The sequence below is a fragment of the Protomyctophum parallelum genome, assembly GCF_964188405.1.
Source record: "Protomyctophum parallelum genome assembly, chromosome: 4".
NCBI classification, from domain to species: Eukaryota; Metazoa; Chordata; class Actinopteri; order Myctophiformes; family Myctophidae; genus Protomyctophum; species Protomyctophum parallelum.
In genome coordinates, this window is record NC_139700.1 from 11,602,484 (window position 1) to 11,624,808 (window position 22,325).

Below are 22,325 nucleotides of genomic sequence, written 5' to 3' on the forward strand. Positions count from 1 at the left end.
TTATTAAGGTAGGGTATAAGTGATTTTTTCTTACAGTAAAAGGCTCATTGCGGTTTGTTCTCCTGTAAACTTCTTGTAATTAAATGAAGTACCATGACTTTATGCCCACTCCTCCGGCAATTTTTGACTCCATTTTCGTTCCTGTTGAGCACCTATGATCTCTCTTTCGCTAAACACTTTATATTAATGAGGACTAGCAATCAGAATATAGTTACTTATTTAAAAAAAATAATTAAACAAGGAATGATAAAAAGAATTCCCTACCTTAAGTATTTGTTTTTGTATAGTTTGCTTGAGTATTTGTATTCCACTACCTTTTGAAGACGAATATTGCACTTTTGACTTTTTGGTGTACATTTCTAAAGTTTGTTACACGTATTTAAAAATATATACAATGTAGAGAAAAGTGGAGAAAAGGTGGAGATACTAAGGGATAACCTACTGTCAGTGTGCACAGGATATTTGGAGCTGATCGTGATTGGTGGTTTGTGAGATTAACGCACGCACGCACACACACACACACACACACACACACACACAGAGGCCCACTTCAGAGAAATCCACACTGTTCTCAGCTTGACATCTAGGACCCCATGCTTATAAACAAGATTCATAGTGTCTCATTATGACAGCCTTGACCTCCCGTCCACAATGACTGTTTGGCAACAACAATAACTATAAAAGAAGGCTGCAGGCTGTCTAAATGATCAACCTGAGCACTCACTTCAAACTACCCTCCAGGCAGCGCTAGAACAAATACACATATTTGTTATTCAAGTAAAAGCAAACCAATACCGGTTTGCTTCGGCAAAATCAAACGTCCGTTAAAAGTCCATAGACTTGGCTGCCACATGACTGACGTCACAAGTTGGGGGTGCTGTTGATTTTTGGGAGCTTGCTGATTTCTGGGGGAACATGAGTAACACAAGCAAAGTCCACATAGCCTTGGCTGCCACATGACGTCATATCTGAAAGCCAGACGTTGGAAACGTACAGTACAGTACTGTACTCATGTGTATACTTACAGTGACTGTGTGTCCACTTTACTGCAAGTTTGAATAATGCAGGCTGATAATCCTCACCCGTCATTTTAGATACCCTAATTGAAAAACTTGTCAACGTTCAGGTAGAACACATAGGATCACGTGTTTTGATTGCCTGCGAGTTTGGTCTTTTCCGCTCCTGCAGGAAGTGGCTGTGGCCGTAAGCAAGCGCATAGTCTGCTTATGCCAGAGTCATAATCAAAGCAAAGGTTTGAAGTAATTGTAATATTTGAGATTTTAAGTTAAATTGCCCCAGCCCTAGGCTGTAAGATTAATTGGCTAATTGGCTGGATCATCTTTTGTCTGGCATGACTGGCTCTTTCTCAGGCTTTCCAAAACAAGCGCAATTCGTTTCTCATGGCGTTTATAATCTACTCACTGGAGTGAAAACATAGTAATTTCCTATTGTTTTCATTGTAAGTAAGTATATAGTATAGTGGTTCTCACAAGTGTTGATTCCGTCAACTAAAACTAAACCAAAAATGTTTGTCGACTACGTTTTTTTTCACTGACAAAAGCTAAAGGGAACTAAATGAAAGCTAAGCTATGATGACTAAAACTAAGACTAAATATATCGACAATTTCGTCAATAAATAAAAACTAGACTAGGGACTAGTGGACAAGAGATCCAGTATATGTCATTTTACACTTGGTTGCATGCTGAAAATAGCAGATCTACAAGGTCACAACGCGTCACGCTACTTACTTACTTAATCCTCTTCATTCCCGGTAGAACATAAGGCTGCGACTGTGAGCTTGTAGATCGGCTATTTTCAGCAATCGTAAAATCAGCCATTACGACGGCATCAAGGCCCACCAAAATACATTTTAGTCGACTATAAATCAACCGTAGATTTAGTCGACTAAAATCTCATTTAGTCGACTAAAACTAGACTAACACTAAAACATTCCGGGTGACTAAAATTTTACGAAAACTAAATTAAAACTATTAAAACAACACTTAAATTATTGTGGTGCTATAAACACATTTAGCTGGGGACCCCTTGGGAACCCCCTCAAAGACCCCTTTGTATACATGGCCAGAATATTGTTGGGTGTCGCCAGCCCACAAGGTTGAGAACCCCTGCTGACAGTATGTGCGTAAAACAGCCATCCTGCAGCCAGTTTCAGTGCAAATTGAAAGTCTGTCAATAGAGCGTCGCAGTCCCTCCCCCTTTCAGAACGACGAGTGGCCCAGGAGATGAATCGCAATGCATTTTGCCCATAGGCTTTTCTTAAAGTATTTATTTAAAGACGGTTACACCGCGGACAAAGCCAACTCGGATCGTGACAAATCATGACAATGAACACAATATTTTGGGCCGATCAAATCATTAGAAAGAAGAAAATAAAGGCAGGAGACAACACTATTTGTTTTGTTTTTCTTCTTATAAATTATTTGATCGGCCCAAAACATTGTGTTCATTGTCATGATTTGTCACGATCCGAGTTGGCTTTGTCCGCGGCGTAACCGTCTTTAAATAAATACTTTAAGAAAAGCCTATGGGCAAAATGCATTGACAATGAACACAATATTTTGGGCCGATCAAATCATTAGAAAGAAGAAAATAAAGGCAGGAGACAACACTATTTGTTTTGTTTTTCTTCTTATAAATTATTTGATCGGCCCAAAACATTGTGTTCATTGTCATGATTTGTCACGATCCGAGTTGGCTTTGTCCGTGGCGTAACCGTCTTTAAATAAATACTTTAAGAAATGCCTATGGGCAAAATGCATTGCGATTCATTTCCTGGGCCACTCGTCGTTCTGAAAGTGGGAGGGACTGCGACGCTCTATTGAGAGATCATACTAACAAACAGACCAAATGTATATGAGAAATGATGTCTGTTATTAGACTCTCAAATCTGTCAGCAACATGGCCGTTTAGCTGTGTAAGTGTATGTGTGCATGGATGTGGGAAACTAACTATATTGTACTGAAGTAACAGTAATAAAGAAAAGAAACATGCTGGCGTGGGGGGGGGGGGGATCGGGGAGAGAGAGAGAGAGACAGGGACATGCACACCTAGACATCAAAGGGGGCTTCAAAGCCCCTTCCCTTTTACCCGTCTGTAAAACAACTGCCTTTTCCATGCACGAATGTAGCATTTACTATAGGGTGAAAGATGTTGTAGTAGATGATCTGTGCTACTGTCCCCAACCAAAGAAGGATTACACCAACACCTTGATCTCCTGCACACATTCTCACAGGCGTGGTCTGCCTCTGACAGTAAATCTAACCAACACAAAAACAAACAAAAATACATATTATATTAAAAAAAAGACATACTGTAGCTACCAGAACCAACAATTCTCATGTGAACTGTTGTGAAATGTTGATAAGAGATGATTAGCCAATGGAATACAACCAGTTTAAGGACTATAGTCCCACTAACAATGATGTGTTTCCCGCTCACTAGACCTACTCTGTTTAGCTCTGTTATACAGTATAAACGGAGCTTCTGCATTTTTTTTTATAGTTTGGGGGGAAAATGCTGCTAATTGTACAAAAAGTAACTGAAAGATTGCTACTATTTGTTTCAAAAAGCTTAAAGCAAGCTACCTTTTCCAACATGTACTGTAAGTTTTCCAAGTGGCACTGTGCTATATCTGTTTACACAATGCTATCCAACTGTACTTTCCCCATGTCTTTTCTTAAATTGTTTTATTATGCTTTTGACACTTGCTTTGGCAATGAAAATGTATGCTTTCTCATGCCAATAAAGTTTATTTGAATTAAATTGAATATTCACTTTCTCTAACATTTGCTTGTCCAACACACCTAACGTACAGCACTTTAATCTTCAAACAGAAAAGGAAATCAAACATTGAGAACACACTGAACAATCCCAACACCTCAACTTGACAAAGCTCTGAGGTGCAATGACGTGAGAGAGAGTGGTGATAAACAACTGTCTCTGTTTATGCTGAAAGCATGTGTGACGTGCCAATTCTCGCTGGCACATGCACCCTTGAGAATGCGGCCGTTGCCCGGGCCAGATTTACATTACATTGATGAATGTCATTTACAATTTAGGCATTTGGCAGACAGACAAGAACAAAAAAACTACAAGAAATACATTAAAATAGTCACCACGAGTCATATACGTAAGTTAAGAACATAACAGTGTGATATCTATAATGAAGCTACACAATAGAATGCTATGACTGCATAAAATGCTATCTAAATTACATAAATTGAGCCTATGCATACCGGTATGCCTGTAAGGTCGTCGAGGCTAGGGCAAGTGCTACGTATGGCGAATGCTACGGGCTAAGATGGAATCTGAAGAGGTGGGTTTTCAGACTACTGCAGAAGATTTGGAGTGAGTCTGCAATTTAATGTAATGTAATGTAAAGATAAAGTATCTCACCCATTGGCTTTTAACTATCGTGTCTGTCTACACATATATACTACTTTAACAGGTCACACAACAATGGACCATTTATATGCATATATTGACACTCGGCAGCTTTGTAAAGCTTTGCAGGTGTGAACTGAAAGTGGTTGTAAATGTATTATTGTATACGCACAGTCAGTGCACAACTGCACATCCATGCATGTTATGGATTGCCAATCCAGGATAGATAGCAACACCAATTTGAGTTGGTGGAGACTAGGAACAGTCAATGAGAGAGACCTATAGAGAGGGTGTGAGGGTGCGAGGGAGAAAAATACAAATAGAAACCTTCTGGTTTTTAATTAATAGCGTTTCGGTGTCAAAGCTTTCCTCAGCATGAAGAAAGTGATCAGTCCTGTTGTGTACCAGGAGGACTTCAGTTGCTGAACAAAAAAATAGAGCATATATATATGTTATGCTTGACGTACAGCACTTTAATCTTCAAATAAAAGGAGAGATCAAACCTTGAGAACACACTGAACAATTCCAACACCTCAACTTGTGGTGATAAACAACTTGTCTCTGTTTATGTTGAAGCATTGGCGCCTATAAGGCATTTTTATTTTATTTCATTATGCTTAAATAGCATGATGTGACATGTCAAACTAGTGTTTTTTTCATGATTCTGCATCCATTCCAAGCATTCATTTTGCACGAAAAACACTCCTTGGGCTAAATGGACTATGGACGTTTTTAGCCCTGGGAGTGTTTTTCGTGCAAAACTAATCCTTGGAATAGATTCAGAATGTGACTGCATACGTACTCTAGTCTAGTATATAGCTAGACTCTAATGACGTTAGCCCCAATCAAGTTAAATGTAAACTCACGTACGGTTTCATAACCTTTCGTATACAGTACAGTACAACATGATTGGCATTATCTAGCCAAGACAGCGCTTTAGCTAGACAGAGCAGTCGCTAGATGAATAATTTGAGATGTCCATCAACGCCTACAGCTGTAATCAGAGTCCCAGAAGTATGTAATTGTAATATACCAACATATTCTCACTCCCAAATAGTATGGTATATATTCCTGTATATATATTATTTACAGTGAGGTCCCAATAAAAGTCACAATAAACCAATTTGCATACATAATTTATATTCACACATATACCCAACATCAAAAAGTGCCTTTTTATAGTACAGTACTTAGAATGTGTACTCATAAACTTATAAAGAAATAAGCATAAACAACATATCAACAATACTTTTTTCCTCCCACAATATCATTGTCTCCACCAGGCCGAAGGCCTAGGGGGAGAGTATGTTTTGCACTCCGTCCGTCCGTCCGTCCGTCCGTGTGTCCGTGTGTGTGTCCGTCCGTCCGTGTGTCCGTGAGCAGCTAATCTCGGCCACCGTTAACCCGGTCGATGCCAAATTTTGCACACACACTCCCTGGATGCCAACGATGAACCTCTGCCCAAAACTTTCCAGAACGGCCTGTTATAGCGCCACCAAGAGGCCGCTTTGTGCAAAACAAGTTTTTGCACAGTACACCTACAGATTTTGTCCAAACATCACGCAAATTCGTACACAGTCTCTCTAGAGCCATTCAACGAAACTGGTCTTTCAGATTTCCAGAACGGCCTGTTATAGCGCCACCAGGAGGCCGCTCCAGGAGGCCGCTTTGTGCAAAACAAGTTTTTGCACAGTACACCTACAGATTTTGTCCAAACATCACGCAAATTGGTACACAGTCTCTCTACAGCCATTCAACGAAACCAGTCTTTCAGATTTCCACAACGGCCTGTTATAGCGCCACCAGGAGGCCGCTTTGTGCAAAACAAGTTTTTGCACAGTACACCTACAGATTTTGTCCAAACATCACGCAAATTGGTACACAGTCTCTCTAGAGCCATTCAACGAAACCGGTCTTTCAGATTTCCAGAACGGCCTGTTATAGCGCCACCAGGAGGCCGCTTTGTGCAAAACAAGTTTTTGCACAGTACACCTACAGATTTTGTCCAAACATCACGCAAATTGGTACACAGTCTCTCTAGAGCCATTCAACGAAACCGGTCTTTCAGATTTCTCAGACTCCATCCTGATTGGTTAAGATTGGCTTCCAAAGTTCACAGGAGTGCTCAGTTTCAAACAAAATGCTGCAAATCATGAACACATCGCGTGATTTCCGTGAAATTGTGCACCCACATTCCCACTAGGCAGAGGACGAAATGCCACATGAACAATTTCAACTCAGCCTCAAGGTGGCGCTATAACTGGCCGAAAAGTGTTTTTACCTCTAACTGCACGGATCTGTGGATAACTTTGTATGCCAACTCCCTAGAGGCCAAGGAAAAACCTTTGCCTGGAATTCTTCACATCTGCTCATCCTGGTGGAGACCTGTGCCCAGTAGGGCACTTTTTCTAGTTATAATTCATTCATTTGTTGTGTTGTTTTCTTTGTATTTCTTTTCCATTTACAGTTGTTTAATTTGTTTTCCATTTACAGTTGCGTGTTGCTGCATAACATGTACATACTCATATATACATACAATACAACAGTCTCAATGTTTTTCAGTGTTGCAGATTCAACTTTCTCATATATTTCAGTTTCATACTTCATAGACCAGTGGTTCCCAAAGTGGGGTCCGGGACCCCCAGGGATCCTTGACGGAGTTCCAGGGGTTCCCCAGCTAATTGATAGTTTGGAACCAAATTGACCCTTATGGGTCTGTAACTATGCATGTTCTCCCCGTGTCCCCCTCACAAAAAACATGCAGTAATCCTGGTCTCTAAACTACCTCCCCCTGGCCAGCCTGATGGAGGGGAAATGAACTGGTCGGAATAACGTGTTCCTTCCATGTGCTACGTCCGGCCAGGGAAACTCTCCCCTGTCAGGTGAAAAGAAGCAGCTTGGACTCCTCATACACAGAAGGAGCATGAGGTCAGTCCGCTGCCCTCCCCAGGTTGGCAAAGGAAGTGTAGCGCCCAGGATTACATTAGATAATTGACTCTGGGTGTTAAAAATCATGAGATAAAAATGTAGAAAAACAAAAATGGCAAGCAAATGCATTAAACAGAATTGCTGTACTAAAATATTCATGTACACACTAGTATAGTATTACAAATTATATAATACAATTGCTGTTGGGCAGAAACCTGGTATCTCTAAATTTCAACTATTTATGATTTGTACGATGCGACAGATTGGGAGCTTGTAGATCTGCTATTTTTGCTACTTTCTGGAGAGTAACACACACACACACACACACACACACACACACACACTTCCCGTGCTTGCCGATTTATCTGAATTTTGTCTTTCAAATTATGGGCTGTTGAGAGTGATTTCAGCAATAAGAACTCCCAAATGAAAGCCCTTTGGCTTCAGCACTGGTTTCGGCTATTAGTCACTTAAACCCGAGCTCTAGTGAAACAGACCTGAGTTGCAACTGTAGTTTGAGGGGCTCCTAATCCCTCCTATAAACAGCTATAGTGTAGATTCTGTCTTAACACAAACATAAAATGCCATTGACAATCCATCCATCTTCAACCGCTTATCCGTAGTCGGGTCGCAGGGGCAACAGCTCCACCAGAGTGTTCCAGACGTCCCTCTCCAGAGCAACATTAGTGACTTCCTCCTGGGGGATCCCGTGACGTTCCAAGGCCAGTGAGTTGATGTGTTTCCTCCAACTGTGCCTTGGTCTGCCCCGGGGTCTCCTCCCAGTGGGACGTGCCTCGAGGACCTCCCTAGGGAGACGCCCGAGAGGCATCCTAACCAGATGCCATTGACAATGAATGGAGAATCTCCGTCATTACTGTATGTGTCCGAGCAAATCGGCTGTCTGTATGTCTGTGGGTATGTCGATGGAAACCCTTGGCCAATAAGGGACAACCATTCTTGGTGACGTAATGTTTCAAGGTTGGTATAAGGTCAATAATTAATTAGAGCGCCCTTCACTTCATACAGGGGTGATTGTGATTTTACTTTATTTCAGTCTACTCTAGTCTACATATCTCTTTGCCAAGAATAGCTGATCTACAAGCTCACAGTGTATAATGAGTCACGTTATATAAAAGATGAGTTGATGTCGTGAACTGCATTTACAAAAGTCAAATTCAGATAACAGTGACAATCTAGTCAATAGAGGAAATATACACATGTTTCTGTGGCACAGTATACAGTATGATGATGAACCATATTATAATTCCTCATAAAACATGTTCAGTGTTCACTGTTCACAAATGCTGTACTCAATTTGTGTAACATACCTCAGGGATGTGTAGAACTGTGCGTGCGTGTGTGTCGCATCTGAGTCCCTTTCAGTAGTGGCCATTATCAAAGCACCACGGTGCCAAATCCTCCTCAGATATACCAGTATATTCCAATTTCAACAGTTCACTTCCGCCTTTATGAACGGATGGGAGGACTTGGGAGAGTGATTGTCCAGCTCTCTCCAGGTGCCAGAGGAGCACGTAGGGCTCCGGTTAGTGGTCATTCTGGTCAACAGCATGGACCTCCTGAGGCTGCTGTCAGAGTCCTCTTTCTTGATGTTGATGCGACGACAACAGTGGAAGCAGTGAGTGAAGTCCTGCAGGAGGTGACCGCTGAAGCTCATGTAGATCCAGGGGTTGCAGCAGCTGTTGAGACCGGCCAGCAGCGCGGACAGTGTGACCGCTGTGTTCTCCGAGTCTGAGAGAGGAGAGAGAGAGCACAGATCAAATACACTGACCAGAGCTAGTAGAATCTATTAACCCATTTAGACCTGAGGCCGATTCGTGGAAAAAAAGGCTTCTAAATAAAAAACAGTTTTCTGAAAAACCCTATGTTTCTATGTCAGTGGTGCTCATGAGCTTGTAGATCTGCTATTTTTTAAATAGCTAAAGTATGAACAAGGAAAACAACCGCACAATGTCTTCAAATGCAGTGACCACTTTTATTTACAGGGAAATAGCAACGTTTCGGCCTATGCGGCCTTCATCAGGCTATCTTTATGAACACAAATGAGAAAGCATCCTTTTTGTAGGCTGTCTGGCCTAAAGGTAAGCCTATCAGAGCAAACGAAATGACATGACATCACTCAACTTAAGGTGACAGGTACTCATGTGGTTAAATGAGAACAAAAAAGTCATATAAACAACTCAATACACCCGTGCAAAGTAATAAGAAGAAAATCATAATAATCCATATTAATCATGACAGTATACAAATGGTAATATTATTAAATAAAGTATACAAAAATCATGATCAAGAAACATATTGCAGGTTGAAACTTCATGAAAAACTTTCCCTGTGAAAGAGAAAAGGGAACAGTTTACAAGAGGTTAAAACCAGGTACAAAATCAAATCATCAACAATACAATAAGTTAAAAACTATATGGAGCAAACTGAAGGATAAAAACAAAGATCACAGCATGACATTTAATAAAAGTTCATCATTAAGGCCTCTAGGTGCCAATGTTTGGAGTGTGAAGATCCAGAATGCTTCACGTCTTTTTAACAGCAAATCATGATCGCCACCTCTGTGTGGTGGATCAACTTGTTCAATGCCGCAGAAACGTAAAGAAGATATGTCATGCTTGTGATCATTGAAATGTACCGCCACTGGGTAGTCTCTATCATTTCTTCTAATAGAGCTTTTGTGCTCGCTTATCCTTAGCTTCAGTTTCCTAGTGGTTTTGCCCACATAGGCTAGACCACAAGGACAGCGCAGCATGTAAATGACGTGAGTGGAAGCGCAAGTAATGACACGGTTAATGGGAAACACTTTGCTAGAGTGCGGGTGGCCAAAATGATAAGTTTTATATGTATTGTTGCATTGGGCGCTAGAGCAGGGTCGGACGTCAGGACATGCCAGTGTTTATTAAAAACCGGCTTTATGACGCCCGAGTTGGGAGAGAATGTGGTAATGCAGGTGACCGAAAACCTTTTTTCTTTTCTCTCGCTCTTTTTGAGGAGGTCTGCCCGAGATTGTTTCAATGCCGTGTCATAGGCTTTTTGGATCCACTCAGCCGGGTAGCCTCTTTGTAGGAACCTAGCTGTCATATCATCCGCTTTTTTAATAAAATCTTCAGTAAGTGATTTATGTATTTTAGGCAGTGTATACATCACCGGGTGGACTGGGTGCTGACAATATAGGAAGCCATGTTCAGATTTTTTTTGGCATCCTCTAAAAAAACACTGAGTTCTTGTTGCACTAGTTCGTTGCAACAAGAACTCAGTGTTTTTTTAGAGGATGCCAAAAAGAATGGAGAGAAAATAAAGAAAGTTTTCGTTCACCTGCATTACCACATTCTCTCCCCACTTGGGCGTCATAAAGCCGGTTTTTAATAAACACTGGCATGTCCTGATGTCCGACCCTGCTCTAGCGCCTATATTCAAACACAAACTCCTGTTTGTAAACAAGCAAGGGCGCAATATAAAAGATATGCTTGTTCATGCAGACCAAAGGCATGCGCCTCTACCGGCCAGCCAGACACTGCTAGCCAACGGCAATTACCGCTGTGGCAGTTGCGCCCAACGCAACAATACATATAAAACTTATCATTTTGGCCACACACACTCTAGCAAAGTGTTTCCCATTAACCGTGTCATTACTTGCGCTTCCACTCACGTCATTTACATGCTGCGCTGTCCTTGTGGTCTAGCCTATGTGGGCAAAACCACTAGGAAACTGAAGCTAAGGATAAGCGAGCACAAAAGCTCTATTAGAAGAAATGATAGAGACTACCCAGTGGCGGTACATTTCAATGATCACAAGCATGACATATCTTCTTTACGTTTCTGCGGCATTTAATAAGTTGATCCGCCACACAGAGGTGGCGATCATGATTTGCTGTTAAAAAGACGTGAAGCATTCTGGATCTTCACACTCCAAACATTGGCACCTAGAGGCCTTAATGATGAACTTTTATTAAATGTCATGCTGTGATCTTTGTTTTTATCCTTCAGTTTGCTCCATATAGTTTTTAACTTATTGTATTGTTGATGATTTGATTTTGTACCTGGTTTTAACCTCTTGTAAACTGTTCCCTTTTCTCTATCACAGGGAAAGTTTTTCATGAAGTTTCAACCTGCAATATGTTTCTTGATCATGATTTTTGTATACTTTATTTAATAATATTACCATTTGTATACTGTCATGATTAATATGGATTATTATGATTTTTTTCTTATTACTTTGCACGGGTGTAATGAGTTGTTTATATGACTTTTTTGTTCTCATTTAACCACATGAGTACCTGTCACCTTAAGTTGAGTGATGTCATGTCATTTAGTTTGCTCTGATTTAGGCCAGACAGCTTACAAAAAGGATGCTTTCTCATTTGTGTTCATAAAGATAGCCTGATGAAGGCCACACAGGCCGAAACGTTGCTATTTCCCTGTAAATAAAAGTTGGTCACTGCATTTGAAGACAGTGTGCGGTTGTTTTCCTTGTTCATTTTTGGGGCACCGTCCCCTCTCCTACGCACCTGTCGCCTGTAGGTGTGCAAAAGCTTTGCTTTTCAGAAATAGCTAAAGCTAAAACACCAAAAGGGGTTCCCGTCCAGAATGGGTATTATTAACCATGCATATCATAGATCTTCAACAGGGGGTCCGTGACCCTTAAAGCCAAGGCCATGGTCGACCCCCAAATTGATATATACAGTATTTGGAGACCCCATCTGAAAATGGATAAAGTGGCTAAAGTGTGATGCTTGCTGTATTAACACACAGGGACCCCATGGAACTCCCCATGGACCCCCTGGGCCAATGCCTTACGGCTTACGCGGTCCTCAGAGTTACTTTCTTTAAATTAACCACTTGAACCCTAGCATCTGTTTTCTGCGCTGCGACACGTTCAAATTGCTTTTTTATTACTACCGTCCTGCTATTGCAATCTTGTTGGCAAAGAGATTTCGTCTTGATCTATAGGGGGGGGGAAAGCAATCCAGGTACAGACTACAGAGCCAACTCAGGTCCAGTTGTATTAAAGGGGAGTTTCGCACAAGCTGTTTTCTTACCGTATATATGAAGACACGTATCCATTTGTCATTGGAAAAAAAACATGCCGAGAGTTCCATAACGAATTAGCGGATTTACCGTCCATTTGGGTCAAACGCTAGAACTCCTATTCAATCGCGCAATTGGTTTTAGTTTCTGTTGTAGATGATATCACAGCAACACTCCATGCATTGTTGACACTGCACTCTTCCTGTTCTACGTCAAGGTTAATTAAATAAGGTTAGAAAGCGAAGACCGTACGGTGGACTCCATGTTGCTCCATGGAAGGAAAGAAACATGCGCAATGTGGCCTGGGCCGTGGCTCAGCGGTCCAGGCACCTTGGCCGGTAGCCCGAGTCTGGCAGTGTGCCGCCGGTTCAACTCCCGATCCCTACGGCCTTTACTGCATGTCACTCCCCCATCTCTCTCCCCCATTTCCTGTCAGCCTACTGTCTGTCCCTCTATTAAAATCACACCGTGTGAACTGAGTGGTGCAACTCCCCTCTCCCCGGGTTAGGAAGAAATTCCCCTTTAAGTCTATAGCTCAAACTACTCACCATCCCACTGGAAGTTGTCATCCCACACCGACCACATCTGCACGATAAAGAACGGCGCCCAGCACACGATGTACGCCAGAACGATCACAAAGGTCATCTTAACCGTCCTCAGCTTGGCCCTGGATATGCTGGTGACGCTGCTGACCGAATTGTTCCCGATCAGTCCCTTCTTGGCGGCGGCAGCAGCTCCCGCCCCCGCTGTGGGCGCTTTCCTGGTCTTGCACTTGACGTTCTTCCAGATGCTGTGGCAGATGAAGCCGTAGCACAGCATCAGGACGGCCACGGGCACCAGGAAGATGCCCACGGTGATCCAGGTGATGTAGGCCTTCAGCCCCCACGGCGCCACGAAGTGGCCCCAGCAGTCGTAGACCTCGGAGCCACGCTTGACCTCGCTGAGGGAGAAGATGAAGTACTGGGGCGTGCTGAGCGCCAGGCTGCACGCCCAGGTGGAGGCGATCATGACGTAGCAGCGGCGGTGGGACTGCCTCAGGGTCTTCAGGGGGTGGCAGATGGCCATGTAGCGGTCCAGCGTCATCATCACCATGATGTAGGCGGAGGCGAACATCCCCATCACCTGCAAGGGGTTCACAGTGGGATTGTTTTAGCTATACTTAAAGAAGCACATTTTCAGCCATATCTTCATATAATTGGTCCTGACTAATTATGCTCATTATAAAGATTTTGATTGAGAATTACTATTCTCATTGGTGGGCTATGGATAGTTCCTAGAAACCTGCCTGCCAGTGACATCACCGTTTGGACATTTCAAACAAGATTTCAACTTTTTTCCCCCTACAAGCTCACAACATGTTGTGTTTTGAGCTTGTAGATTAGTTAGATTAGCTATTAGTTGTTAAACGTTCCCCCTGAATAGGGATGATGGGTTTCAAGTGGATATTGTAAGAGCAATGTCTTCTTGCTTTCTTGCTGTTTTTCCTTTTTTTGCCAATGGGATCCCAGATTGGAATTGACCAAACCTGCCTCCTCTAAGGTCACATTCTCGCCAGAGAGCTTTGCTGCGATTAAAACGAATCCTGCTGCGCATTTTCAGAAAGTGCGCTTCGTTTGGCAGGTGTGAAGGCTCATTCGAATCCTAATGCGCAGCAAAGAACAGCATTTTACTCCGCCCAAAAACGGGGGTTTCGCTTCGCTTCCAATCGCACTTGACTACGATTCGGTGCAGGTGTGAATGCAATCCGCAGTAAATAAAGGAAATGAAGCAAACAATGTGGCGGGTGAGGAGATGAACACAGTTGGAGACGGAGAAGGCATATTTTACGCAGCGCAAAGATGTCCCGTTACTGTGGATAGACGTGGTCGAATGAGGAGACTGAAGCCCTGCTCGAAATGAGGACGTCGTGTACATTAATCAATTGCTTAAGAAAACACACACTGCAGTGTAGCCTATTATAGCCTACAGAATATTCTGTCTGTCTGTCTGTGCGTGCCGTAAACATGGAGTGCTGTCACTGTGTGGGGACTGGGGAGTTATATCAGTGTGCTCATGCATCGCTGTGCCTCCATGCCCAAAAGAACAGTGTGTGGCGGCTGCGTGCGTAGAGAGAGAAAGAGAGAGAGGGGGGGGGGGGTCCCAGACGGCACGACACAAATTGCACCGAGCCACCGAAGTATTAGGTGAGAATGTGACCTAAGATGATTAGACCCAAATGGTGGCATCAGTAATGAGCATTGCTGACTGAGGACCAATTATATGAAGATAGGCCTATAGAAAATAGGTGAAGTGGTCCTAATATGCCTCAATGCTCAATGTAGAAATAAACTGAAGTTTTACTTGAGTAAGAGTACAATCTGTATACAAAAGTAAAAGTTATACTTCATGCAGAATGTCCCATTTTTAATTTGTTGCTTTTTTAGTTGTTTTTAATTTCTCATCACATTCAATCTGTCAAATAATTGTATGAGTAGCAGGGTCTACAATATTTACACGCCACAGACAATGAGCCCTATACTGATTGTATACCTGCAGGTGTTTGACTATCCTGCAGAGGAAGTCTGGTCCATAGAAGCGGTAGGTGATCTCCCAGCACAGCTGGGGCAGAACCTGGAAGAAAGCCACCACCAGGTCGGCCAGGCTGAGGTGCTTGATGAACAGATGCATGCGGGAAGCCTTCTTCTTGGTGTGATGCATGGCCAGCAGCACGCTCACGTTCCCCAGAACGGCCGCCACGAAGCTCACGCTCAGCACGGTGATCTCCAGCTTGGCCACCTCTTCGTTCCTGGCGAAGGGATCCGTGGCGTTGTTGACCCGGAGGGTAGAATTATTGTCACTAGCCGGAGGAGTCCCCGTCGTCCTCAGCATGGTGACCGCCGTGGGACTGAACATCACGGACTGATTGAGTCCGTTTAGCCGCGCGTGGTTAGGAGGGCTGTGCTGCCTGTGCATGGCGCAATCCCCCCTAGCGCGCGCTCCAGCTGGGCGCGCTGTGGTGTGTGTGTGTGTGTGTGTGTGTGTGTGTGTGTGTGTGTGTGTGTGTGTGTGTGCGTGTGCGTGTGCGTGCGCGTGCATGTGTGTGTATCAACCGATGCACAGTTTCTGCCGTATAAAGTCTAAATAAGAAGAAGAAGACTCATGCACACACTCATGCACAGTAGGAGATCCAGCTCTCCTCAGAAATACTCTGGCTTCTGGCGGCTGTCACGGTCTTTTAAAGTCGAGTCAAATTTCACGGAGCGTGCTGCGTGTGCGTGATGTGGACACAGCCAAAGCCAGCCCTCTGTGCGCAAACACAGCCAGTGACCTAGCCATGAAGAAACTTCACCCTGTTTTTTGCGCTCGCTGCATTTACAAGATTTCCGTATATATAAACATTCAGATTTCAAATATAAAGTACTCACAATTTGTCCCACGGGTGTTAGTTAGTTGCAGCTCCAGCGATTAGAATTTCTGCATCCCGCGTTGTTTAATAAAAAGCATTTTTATCCGAGGTGTTATTTTGCCATTGGCTTTCAACTACGCGCCCCTATCGGTCGGGAGGAGGGTGGCACTCGGTGTGTTCGATATGTACGCTGACCGCCCTGCCAATACAGACTAATAGGCGAGTGCGCTCCCGGTGTGCAACTGTGGATTTCCCAAACGAACCCCGTTTGAAAAAAGTAGCCGGGGAGCTCGGACAAAAATGCTTTTTATTAAACAACGCGGGACGCAGCAATTCTAATCGCTGGCGCTGCTACTAACTAACACCCGTGGGACACTTTGTGAGTACTTTATATTTGAAATCTGAATGTTTATATATACGGAAATCTTGTAAATGCAGCGAGCGCAAAAAACAGGGCAAAGTTTCTGCATGACTGTCATGATAATCATCATGGCAGTCATGTTCCAGGGCTACAGTGACCGTGCTTGAAGCGGACACACATGATGACACAACCCAACATAACACGCCGTGACGCCGTCAACACAGTCAGTAAGTTCCCACCCCCTTTCAAATAGTTTCGATTCGTTAATATGACTAGAATATATATTAGAACAGAGGTTCTCAATTTCAATTCAAAGTGGGGTCCGGGTCCGGGATCCGGGAAGGATGTGTCCTCAGGCTATCAGGGGGTTTCTGCATGCGCAACGCGGCTGCGGGTCCCCAGCTAAATTAGAGTTCAACCACTTAACATCGTAGGCCTACTTGAAAATAGATCTACATGCTCATAATGCACCACCCTGTGAGCTTGTAGATCGGCTGTTTAAATGCGACATTGTAAAATAGGCCTAATGGCCTATATGTAAAATAGCCTATTTTGTGGGTCATTGGGCTATATAGTATTCGGTCATGGTGCCATTTAATTAAGCAAAAACACTGTCAGTGATTGTATTTCCTGACAATTGTGTTGGTTTTAGTCCCGAACAGTGTTGGGCAATATTCGCTATAATAGATTAGCTATACTTATAACTCGTATTATGTTACTTATTACTTATCCTTAGAAAAAGTAATAGGCCTAATATTACTTATTACTTTGAATCAATCAAGACTAATATATTACATATGATATAATATACATAATATTACTTTTGCGCCCGTCAAAGTCGCCCCAAAAAGTTTTAGTTTTGCATGAAAAACACACACTAGCTAAAAATGTCCATAACCGTCGTGATGACGTCTGCACATTTGGGCACGTTTTTAGCCCAAGGAGTGCCCAAACTAATGCTTGCAATGGATTCAGAACCATGAATAAACCATATAGTTTGACACGTTACATGCTACTTAAGACATTTTTGCCTTAATAATGGTAATGGTACCCAACTTTCAACCCCTGAATTTACCATGATCCAAAATGTATGTAATCTAGATCTAGACTCTAGAGTCTAGATCTAGAGCGGATCAGCAGTCTACGATTATAAATAAACACTCAAACCCACAGTTCCACCAAGGCTCGTGAAAATAGTAATAATATTACTTTTGGAAAAAAGTAAATGATTACTCGAAATGTGAAAGTAACTATGTACATATTACTATAACATAACATAACATATTACTGGAAAAAAGTTATAATATTACTGAAAGTAATATATTACTTAAGTTACTTGACAACACTGTTACCCAACACTACAAATGACATGTTAAGCGAACCAATTATGGTGAAAAAAAAAAGAAACGGTCATTTTTGATGAGGGAAAAAGAACATGAGGGGAAATCACAATTTTTGGGCACAACCTTCAGTAGTTCAGTCCATAGACTGTAAAGAAATATGGACAAAGCGTTCTCCGGGTCTGATATGGACGTAAGATGAAGCCTGTCAGTCCTTGAATTGTAAATCGACATCTTTCTAGATCCGTTGCAGTCCCGAAGGTCTTGTTAAAAGATGGAAGCTCTACTGATGGGTTTCCACACAGCTCAACCTTTTCCGGATCAGGGCCTGATCTCGAGTGTTTGCGGCCCACCCATCTGGCCACGGCAATTACTCAATTAGACTTTAATGTTTTGTGGATTTGGTGAAGGCATATGACCGGGTCCCCCGGGAGGTCCTGTGGGAGTATGGGGTGAAGGGGACCTTGTTGAGGGCCATTCAATCTCTGTATACACCATAGACTGTAAAAAATATGGACAAAGCGTTCGCCGGGTCTAACATGAACGTAAAATGAAGCCTGTAATAATATGCTAATTCCTGATGTAAGTCGCCATGTTTCTAGATCCGTTTGGTACCAGCTGGCCATTGGCTGGCTCCGTTTTGGACCAGCTGGTCATTGGCTGCCCAGACAACGAGGCGGGACTTCCCCCCTTCTTCTCCGTTGGTTTTTATTTTGACTCGAGTGGGAGGAGAAGACTCTTGAGTGGGAGGGGAATCCCGATCATAGACTGTAACGGTAGCCACGCCCCTCAGAACATACGCGACTTTATGGTCATTTTTTTAATTAATGGGACCATAATTTTCCAAAAAGAATATTATGACATTAGAAATGAGACTTTAAACTAGTGACTGGAAGAAGAAAGTATTCATGACCATGTTTATTAAGGTAATACAGTCTAGGTGAAGTTGGGCCAAAATACATGGGTCTCTATGGAGCTATGGGGCTTTTTGGGTCCAGTCCAGCGCCACAACAGGCCATTATATGATCTACCGATTTCAAATGAGGCTTCACGAAATATCTGGCTGACTGCCCCCCTGGTATACACCCAAAGCGAGAGCTGTGTCCGTGTGCTCGGGAGTAAGTCGGATTCGTTTCCGGTGGGGGATGGCCTTCGCCAGGGCTGCGCATTGTCACCTATACCTGTTTGTGATTGTCATGGACAGGATCTCCAGGCGAAGTCGTGGGTATTCGTGTGTGTGTCCATTTGTACACTCTCAGAGTTAAATTAACCCATTCTGAACGGGAACCCCTTTTGGTGTTTTAATTTAGCATTATGTTATACTTTAGCTATTGAAAGATAGCAGACAAATGGAACCAAATGGGTCTATTTGGTTCCATTTGTACACTCAAGTTACAGACCCATAAGGGTCCATCTGGTTCCAAACTATCATTTAGCTGGGGTCCCCGGACTCCACTTTGGGAACCACTGACCTAGAGGGGAAAGCAGGCCAACTTGGCAGACTCTGTTTGTTTGTTGTGATTAGCATTAATGGAGGAAATGCCACTCACTGTGGTCTTCGAAGGCTGCAGTGGCTGATTTATCACCCTGCCTTGCTCTTCCTGTCCTATTGTTGTATATGAATCATCCTCACAATAACATGTCAACATATTCAACATTATCACTTTTCATTCCTGCTCACAGTACAGTAGGTGGCATGAACAAACAGCCGGGAGATTAACAAGGACGAGATGTTGAGACGAATAACAGTCCACACTAATTATCCATAATGTATAAATTATAGACAAGGGTTCAGGACACATAGGCCTTTTCGAGGAAGGTCAGAAAAAAATATGGATTTATAGACTGTTATTTGTCTCAACCGCTTGTCTGCTTATTGTAGAAATCAGCATCAAAACTCATTGGGTCTGTCAGTACCTTCTGCACTAGTTATTGGCTATGTAGAAGGAAGCACAGGTTTGTATAGGTTCATAGTCTAAAAACAATCGGAAATCCGTAAAATAGTTTAAGCACTATACTGTGAGAGTAATAATTGCTGTATAGTGTTCAGTATACTGTAACTGTCTCTCCAGCTCATAACCTTTTCAGGTGGGTCGCCAATTTCAGTTCCAATTTTGTCTGCTCATTTATTTGTGCCATCATTTATAATGTAACTTTTTTTAGCCTGTATGGGTTCTCTCTCCTGATTGGATACAATTGGCATTGTAATTGGTATTGACCTGAAAAGCATTTTTGAGGCGCGCCAGTGCCTCCTACAGCTTTTGTCCCCACACTGTAGGCTGTCTCATATTTGCCATATATTGACAATGAAAGTAGAAATTAGGTAAAGTTTGTGGCAACACAAACAGTAAATGCCATTGACAATGAAGGGAAAATGTACGTCATATGTAGACGAGCAAATCGGCTAACCATCCTGTCCATCCATCTTCAACCGCTTATCCATAGTAGGTCGCGGGGGCAACAGCTCCACCAGAGAGCTCCAGACATTCCTCTCCAGAGCAACATTAGTAACTTCCTCCTGGGGGATCCCAAGGCCAGTGAGTCGATGTAATCCCTCCATCTGCGCCTTGGTCTGCCCGGAGGTCTCCTCCCAGTGGGACGTGCATCGAGGAACTCCCTAGGGAGACGCTCGAGAGGCATCCTATAACCAGATGCCCGAACCACCTAAGCTGGCTCCTTTCCAGGTGAAGATGCAGTGGCTCTACTCCGAGTCTCCCTCGCGTGACTGAACTTCTCACCCTATCTCTAAGGGAGATGCCAGCCACCCGTCGGAGAAAACTAATTTTGTCCGCTTGTATTCGTGACCTTATTCTTTCGGTCATGACCCACACTTCATGACCATAGCTGGTGAGAGTAGGAAAAAAAATTGCTCGGTAGACAGAGAGCTTTACCTGAACAGTGCAGTACAGCGACTGTAATACCACCCCTGCCGGTCCAATTCTCCGGCTGATCTCCTTCTCCGTCCTCCCCTCACTCATGAACAAGACCCCAAGATACTTAAACTCCTTCACCTGGGGTAATGCCTCATTCCCTACTTGGACTGCACAATCCACCGGTTTTCTGCTGAGAACCATGGCTAACCAATCACATAAATTCTGTTGTTCATGAGATGATGTATAATGATAAGAGTGCCCCTCACTTCACACGGGTGTGATTTTCTGTTTACTAAAGAGCTGGAGAGACAGCCTGGGTAAGTGAACAGACACTCTAGCAATGACTAGTCAGAATATAGAGCTATTTAACACTTATTCTAACAAAAACTAAAATCACTTACTGCACCTTTAAAATATGAGGCCCCTGAGGATATATGAAAACCTCCGCACAGAGATCTTTGTAGCTATTATCGTACTCTTGTTTACGGAAGGGGAGGGGGGGTCTGCTGAGCATGCATGCTTTTTTATGTTGTACACACACACATGGACATGTTTATTGTTATTCCAAATGCCACAACCGGCAGCATACTGTATTGTGTTTGAGTGGGCTGGGCTCATGATCACACCACGTTACATACATTATGGTTTCCATAGTAGAAACTATACGTCATGGTTCCTGGATAGCTGAACTTCTTGGAATTAAATGTTGAACTGCAATGACATACAGCTGCTGGAAGCAGACATGCCTGCTTCTAAATGAGTTGTAAGGCAGTGGTCTCTGTTAAGAACATGGCCTAGGCCCTAGGGGATGCCAAGGTACAAAAAACAGGGAGACGCAGTTTACCAAAATAAATTGAATTTATTAATTAAGCAAAAAGAAGGAATCCAGAAATAAATCATGAATAAACAAATTAAGTGTGGAAATCAGTAGTCAGTGGTGTGTGTGTGTATATGCATGAGTGAAGTGTGTGTGCGGGTGCGTGTTGCATGTATTACTTAAGCAATAAGCCATGAGAGGTCTCAGGTTATCGGGTATTTTACAATGGGTCTTCTACCCCCCAGCCATTCACACTCAAATGTGTGAATACAGGCCTTGTACTTTTAACATTGTATCGTAAGTGTCATTTCCAGTTGTATGTACTGGCGGCTTTATTTGTGCTCAAAAAGCCCACAAAGACAAACAATAATCAGTGATAAAAAATAGATGAAGGCATATAAACTAAATAAGGAAAATACACATGAACAACTGATTTACCTTATTGACTGCACATAACTCAAAAGGAATGAATGAATGTGATGGAACCCATTTGAACAACAACCAGGACAACAACCAGAAGTGGCAACACACTCCATGACAAAACAAATGCTCCGTCTGTTTGGCATGCAGACAGAAGCACAATGACTTGTGAGCCGTGAGGTGACTAACACCATATAAGGTCCTTGTGCCGGAAATGACGGCATCAATGAAATTGAACACAACCCTTTACCAAAATGATCAAAGTGTAATAACCAAATATAGAAATTAAACATATATACATAAATGTAGAAAACTAAATGGAGAAAATAACATTGGGGAAAATAATAGTTATGGCAGCCAAAGTAAGTAGGAAATGAGAAGCACTGGCTACATGTTGATAAATGAAGAGCGGCTGGTATTTCACAACCAACACCATACATTTATAGTGAGAACAGACTTCAAGGAAGCCATGCCGTTGATCACAGCTGGATCTGACAATTAGCTAATAACGCATGGTGGCTCAGGTCACGCTGAAAAGGTTTCATTAATCTTAAAAGGCCGCTTTGATGCGCCATGCATGCACGAGCATGTGTGTGTATGTGTGTGTGTGCGTGTGTGTGTGTGTGTGTGTGTGTGTGTGTGTGTGTGTGTGTGTGTGTGTGTGTGTCAAGCTAAATGAGGACAGTGACCTCTGTGCTGTACAGCTTCATGTCTGCAGCTGCTCCCGCGGAGGCATCCTCCCAGGAC

General features: G+C 43.0%; 1 protein-coding gene across 1 annotated transcript; it reads right to left on the reverse strand.

The window, feature by feature from the left end:
* Positions 1-8,700: 8,700 nt before the first annotated feature.
* On the reverse strand, positions 8,701-15,406 carry LOC310857349 (arg8-vasotocin receptor-like). Its single transcript, XM_083762983.1, has 3 exons — positions 14,912-15,406; positions 12,931-13,504; positions 8,701-9,082 (listed from the first exon to the last, which is right to left on the reverse strand). Exons 1-3 carry the CDS (start codon positions 15,332-15,334, stop codon positions 8,781-8,783), a joined length of 1,299 nt encoding a protein of 432 aa, XP_083619109.1. The 5' UTR covers positions 15,335-15,406; the 3' UTR covers positions 8,701-8,780.
* Between the last annotated feature and the right edge of the window lie 6,919 nt (positions 15,407-22,325).